General features: G+C 38.1%; 1 protein-coding gene across 1 annotated transcript in view; it reads left to right on the top strand.

The window, feature by feature from the left end:
* Window positions 1-3,672: 3,672 nt before the first annotated feature.
* LOC103148104 (extracellular calcium-sensing receptor-like) overlaps window positions 3,673-6,611 on the top strand; it is a 4,058-nt gene continuing 1,119 nt past the window's right edge. The window contains exons 1-6 of the mRNA XM_016678960.1: window positions 3,673-3,737; window positions 4,661-4,949; window positions 5,028-5,777; window positions 5,871-6,098; window positions 6,203-6,326; window positions 6,479-6,594. Of these exons, the coding sequence (XP_016534446.1) occupies window positions 3,673-3,737; window positions 4,661-4,949; window positions 5,028-5,777; window positions 5,871-6,098; window positions 6,203-6,326; window positions 6,479-6,594 (1,572 nt within the window). The remainder of the gene's footprint in view (window positions 3,738-4,660; window positions 4,950-5,027; window positions 5,778-5,870; window positions 6,099-6,202; window positions 6,327-6,478; window positions 6,595-6,611) is intronic.

Below are 6,611 nucleotides of genomic sequence, written 5' to 3'. Positions count from 1 at the left end.
CTGCTGATCAGGGTCTTCTGTTTTGTAACATAGTAGCTAACCCTTGTTAGATCTATGTTCACCTGATTTGAATGCATTACTCGTTCAACACAACAGCATAAAATCTGGAGTTTTATGTTAGCACAATGGTCCACCATTGTAGTCTTGTGATCGGAAGGTTGTAGGTTCGATTCCAGCTTCCTCCTCCCACATGTTGATGTGTCCCATGGGCAAGGTACACAGGGAAAACCTTCTATTTTGAACTATTTCAACAGTTTCTTGAATTTAATTTCAAGGATGACTATCAACCAATAAATAAATATATTTAGATTTTTATGCTCTGTCTAACCACATAACTTTTTTTGGGAGATGACATGTGCTGTCTTATTGTATTCATCTATCTGCCTTACTTTTTCAGTTGAATTGCAAACACTTTTCAGCAATAGCACAATAAGATCAGCAGGTGGCAGCATTGTATATGATATATTTCTGTTTCACCGTTATTAAACATGCTTGGTTTGAAACGGTGTGTCATTCAACTCATTATCTAAATCTATATTGGCCTGATCTGGGATGTGGGAATTGTAAACAATTGTTGAGCCAATTTCCACATTCTACAGGACTGGATAAAGGCTCACATAGTCAAACATATACAACTAGTTGGATTAACACTGCTGTCATACTGCATGAATGCCTCCTGCTTAGGTTGAAACTATTTTCTGGTACCCCGCTTTCAACCACAGGTCAAAACAAGCATTTTATTATCATAACAACATTTTCAGTTTATATGATACAGATAATGTGGTGTAGGTTAGCTCTGTTACTTTTGTCGACAACCTTATTGGAACCTTTTTCTGTGGAGTTTCATGTTCTTCCTGTTTATTCAAGGGTTGTTCCAGGGTAGCCCAGCTTCCCTCTACAAAGTGCTTTAACTCATGTAAAGCACTTTGAATTGCCTTGTTGCTGAAAATGTGCTATATAAATAAAATTACCTTGCCTTACCTCACAGCTACATGCTTGTTCAGTAAAGGTTTACTAAGACCTTATGACATCAACATGTAATGGTATTTCTCTTCCAGGTGAATCTATCAAAGTAAAACAAAGTGTAAGCTATTTTAATTATTGTAAGGATATGAAGGTATTTAAAGCTGGACACTTCATGTACATTTAAAGTAGTTTAAAAGTTGTTTTCAAAGTCAACTAATAAAGATGTCTCATCTGGCTGCACAACAACACCCAGTTATTAAAGCATTGAGGAGGCCACCGTCCCTTTTAAATCATTCCATTACTGCAGTGTGGGTACCCTGTAGAAATTTCTATTCATAAACTAGATAACAGTTTGAAGCCTATTAATCCAGCTATTTTAGTCAGATGTGTAGCAGTAAGACACCTAAAAATGTAGGACCAGGATTTGCTCATTTTGGGGACCATTGTTCTTGTATCTCAATGAACATTTGTGTGAAGCCCAGATTTATTTATTTATTTATTTTATTTATTTTTTTTTTTTGGTTTACTGATATTAGTTTGTCCAGTTACAAATAAGCAAATGAAGACACAGGAGGTTAGATCACGATCCAAAGAGTGAAAGCTAGTACTTAAACAAATAAGTTGAGGTATCTGTTGTCTCTGACTCTAGTTTATCTCTAGAGAATAATAATTATGCGAAATCTGAACTCAAATTATGGTGAGAAAGTTTCACATTCGGAGGAAGGGATGGATGAATTCGCCTGGCTTTTCTTCTTTACCATCTTAATTTGGTAGCTAGGATCTTGATTGGCCCACATCAAGAAGAACTGCTGTTACACATTGAAATGAACACAACAGGCCATAGATACAATATGTAAACTGACTGGCTTTCCAATTGCACCTTTTGGCCTTTTAATCCTGATTTAAACTTTCAACAGTATTTCAACAACTCAATAACATTCAATTGAAAACAGATATTTACAGAAGCTACATAAAAAGGACATTTTTTTCAAACCCCAAAGGTTGAATGACATCATACAATTTAAAAGTCAATTATCCCTATAAATATAATAAATACGTTTATATAAATAAAAACGTATTTACATTATGTAACTTTTGCAAGTTGACCAAGATCACAAAGCAACTTTGTAGTGAAAGACAGCTGTGCACAGACAAAGTGTCTCTAGTCGTCATTATTAAACTATGATGCAACCACTCTGAAGGAAAGTTTCCAAGTCAAACTATTAGAAGATTATGTTGTTGGGATGGAACCGTGAACTCTACAGAGGGTTTGTAGGCTTGTTATTGGAAAGTGCATGTAAGTCACAACCATGCCCAAGGCACATGTACTGTTTATGTTTTTCTAAATCTGTTCCCAAAAGACCTAACCAAGCGGGTCTAAGGTGTTTCATAAATATAAAATATTCAAACAACAATGTCCTTTTTAATTAATGAAGGGACTGAAAGGCACATAGGATGACCTCTAAACGTCCCGCAGGCCTGTAAAAGAGAAAAACATCAAATTAAATATCGCATGGCTCACTGCTTTACTGTAGCAGTTGTGTTTAACTTTTTTTATTTTGATCAGTTGGCAGATGTGCAACTTTAAGTCCCTTGTCACTGTCCAGATTTCAAATTGAAGTGACATGTTGGGTAAAATAGTAAGAAATAAACGTTTTACATAGACAGATTTCCATATTAGAAAACTATTGGGCCCAAGTACAAAAAGATGTTTATCTGCTACATGTGAACTGCATTAATCGGATATATCTGTTGGAAATCTACGAAATATAATATAAAGAAACCAACTTAAATGATTGTAAATGCAAGTGGATGAGCATAGGAATACGCTTTAGTAGAATTTAAAATAAGATTTATCTACATTTTTATTCAAAAGGATAGCACCCATGAAAAGCTATTAACAATAACTGCCAAGTGAAAAAATACAATTGTTATTGACAAACTTTTTTGTAACCTTTGAACTCCAAAGAAAAAGTCGCTGAAAAAAATATATAGCTCTGGAAGAAAGACCACTGCACTTAACCCCATTGAAACCCTCATGATTATTCATGAGTTAAAACTTTAGTATTGTTGTTTCTAAATGAATATGAACTCTTTTTTTTTTATTTGCATTATTTGAGGTCTGAAAGTGCTGCATATTTTTCGTTATTGTGACCATTTCTCATTTTCTGTAAATAATTACTAAATGTTTGCTTGGAATTTTGGAGACGTGTTTTCAGTAGTTCATAGAATAAAAGAGCAAAGTTCACTTTACTAAAAAACTTACACTTATAAAAAGTAAAATCAGAGAAACTGATCATTTTAAGTGGTCTCCTATTTTTTTCCAGAGCTGGATAAAATTAAACCTTTCTTTTATAATTGTGTTTTAATGTGAAAAATCATCTGTGTGAAATTGTTAAAATCTAAAATATTTACCTACTCCAGAGGACGTTTTTTTATGACATCTGGGAACAAGCTATTGGCTCTCTTACTAGACAACTAGAGGAGTTTTAGGTGTTCTTCCAGCCAGAGAAATCAAAAGATCCAAGTTCTGATATAATCTTTTGTATGTTTTAACCAGCTCACGTCGAATGATCCTGGAAACAAATTGGGTNGATATAATCTTTTGTATGTTTTAACCAGCTCACGTCGAATGATCCTGGAAACAAATTGGGTGTGAGGAAGAAAAATATTCATCAATCCATCCATCTATTGCCCAACACTCTTATGCCTAGATGCTGGTGCCTATCTCCAGTGGTCAATGGGCGAGAGGCGAGGTTCACCCTGGATAGGTTGGCAGTCCATCACAGGGCAACAGAGACAGACAGGGCAAACAATGAAACATGCACACACACACACACACACCTACACACACACGCACACACACTTAATGAGAATTTAGAGAGATCAGTCAACCAGACAGTTGTGATTTTGGTCTGTGGGAGGAAGCTGGAGTACCCGGAGAGGACCCACTCATGCACAGGCAGAACCTGGACCAGGATTCTTCACTTGACATTTGTCTTTAAATTTCTTCAGTATGATTATTGACAAACCTGTCATGGAATAAAATGAGAATTTGATGATAATCATGACTGAATTATTAATGTAAATGTGAAGTTTGTCCGTTTAGGTTTCTGTCAGTTAAAGACAATGCATTTTATAACTTGTCATATGTTTTTTTGTTTGTTTGTTTGTTTTTTGTATAAATAACTAAATCTTGAATGTGTTGTCCCTAAAGGTAAAATACGTTTTTGGTGTGTGTGTTTTTTAAGAAAAGGTTAGATCCAACCAGGGCCGTCCCACATGTCTGATTGGTCAATATCAAGGTAGGACACCCTAGTGTGGGTTATATTCATGAACAAAACCTGGATCTGGGTGGCTCTGCTCTTGCTGTATCCAGCCAAATGAAAATGTTATCAGGTACAACAGTGCTTATTCTGGTCGGGCTAATAGAAGCATGTGTAAAGGTGGGGGAACCAGCTTCTCTCTGCCAGATACGGGGAAGTCCAGAGTTTCCTGTGCTTTCTAAAGAAGGAGACGTGATGATCGGAGGTGCCTTTTCCATCCACAGCAAAATCACGCAGCCTTCATTTTTCTTTACAGAGAGACCAACAGCTTATAAGTGTAGCAGGTGATTTTGAGCTCTAAGCAATGTGTTACATGATTTTCTTGTCTTAAGAAAACAGAATATTGTACTTTGCTATTCTTCTTTCAGTATTAACCTAAGGGAGTTTCGATTTGCCCAGACAATGATATTTGCAATTGAGGAAATAAACAATAAAAAGGATCTCCTTCCCAATATTTCTATCGGATATCGGATTTATGACAACTGTGCTTCGACATTATCCTCAATGCGTGCTGCGATGGCTCTGATGAACGGCCATGAGCTGACTTTGGGAAGCGGCTGCTCTGGTCAGTCAGCGGTTCATGCTATTATTGGAGAGTCTGAATCTTCTTCTACCATTGTCCTTTCTCGCACAACTGGACCGTTTCAAATTCCAGTGGTAAGAGTGAACCGAATCAGTTTTTATGTCTTTTTGTTCTTTATTGTGCAGTTTTCTGTTCTGTTCATCTGTCTACAGATAAGTCATTCTGCCACCTGCGAGTGTTTGAGCAGTAGAAAGGAGTATCCCGCTTTCTTTCGAACTATTGTCAGTGATCTCTATCAAAGCCGTGCCCTTGCGCAGCTGGTCAAACACTTTGGCTGGACCTGGGTCGGAGCAGTCAACAGCGACAACGACTACGGCAACAATGGGATGGCCATCTTCCTTTCTGCGGCCCAAGAGGAAGGAGTTTGTGTGGAGTACACGGAGAAATTCGACAGAGCAGAGCCGGAGAAACTCCTGAAAGTGATAGAGGTGATAAAGAAGAGCACCGCTCGAGTGATTGTTGGCTTTCTTTCCCATGTGGAAATGAATAACCTGCTAGAGCAGCTGAGTCTCCACAATATCACTGGTCGGCAGTTCATCGGCGTGGAGGCCTGGATCACCGCGGACAGCCTTGTGACTCCCACCAGCTTCAGTGTGCTGGGAGGTGCTCTGGGCTTTGCAGTGCAAAAGGCCAATATCAGTGGCCTGGAGGATTTTCTGGTTAGAGGTTTCTGGGAAACAGAATTCCTGTGCAACGGGACAAACAGAGAAAGTGTTTTAAGAACCTGCAAAGAGAATCCAGATCTGTTTCAGCTTAAAGGTCATGACGATGGCTTGGAGAAGTTGAGATACCCCACTAACATTTACAAAGCCATCTATGCAGTGGCTCATTCTCTCCACAGCATATTGAAGTGTTCAGACAAAAAAGGGTGTAATAAGGCTCTGGAGATCAAGCCATGGGAGGTAAGGAAAATGAAATAAAAATACTGGAGACTGGAATGAGTGTCTTTATATATGAAGTAATTCTGACAAAAAGTGATGTCTACTGCATTTTAGGTGGTGGAGGCACTAAAGCAGGTGAACTTCACCATTAAGAGTGGAGAAAGAGTGTGGTTTGATGAAACTGGAGCAGCTGTCAACAGATATGAGTTGGTGAACTGGCAGCGTGGATCAGATGGATCCGTTCTGTTTAAACCCGTTGGTTACTATGACGCCTCCCTGCCCTCTGACAAAGGGTTTTCTCTTAACACAGAGGCCATTATATGGTCTGGAGGAGGTAAAGAGGTAAAAATCTGACAATACAATATTGCTTAGAGAATCTGAACAAACTTTAATCACGAGTAACATTCTTTGTTTGTTTATTTGTTTGTTTGTTTGTTTGTTGAAAGCTACCTGTGTCAGTCTGCAGTGAAAGCTGTCGTCCAGGAACCCATAAAGTCCTTCAAAAAGGAAAGCATGTGTGCTGCTTTGACTGTGTGCCGTGTCCAGTTGGAGAATTTAGCAACACGACAGGTAACACAGTCCTAATTCACACCAGCATTCGTGCACACTTTACCTGCTTAAGCGTGTGCATCATGTTCAGATTAGCTGCTATACAGTCAGTTATTAATGTTATTAGGATGTATCTGATGTAAATAGAATGATAATATCACTTTTTGTTGCAGATTCTAACGACTGCAAAAAGTGCCCCGAAGCATATTGGTCCAATCAGAACAGAGATGCATGTTTACCCAAAAACATTGAGTTTCTTTCTTTCACCGAGGTTATGGGCAAAATACTGGTGGTTTTTACTATGTT

This window comes from Poecilia formosa, unplaced genomic scaffold, assembly GCF_000485575.1.
Source record: "Poecilia formosa unplaced genomic scaffold, Poecilia_formosa-5.1.2 Scaffold197, whole genome shotgun sequence".
NCBI lineage: Eukaryota > Metazoa > Chordata > Actinopteri > Cyprinodontiformes > Poeciliidae > Poecilia > Poecilia formosa.
Note: the sequence above shows the minus strand (reverse complement) of the source record. Positions and strands in the feature narration are given on the sequence as shown.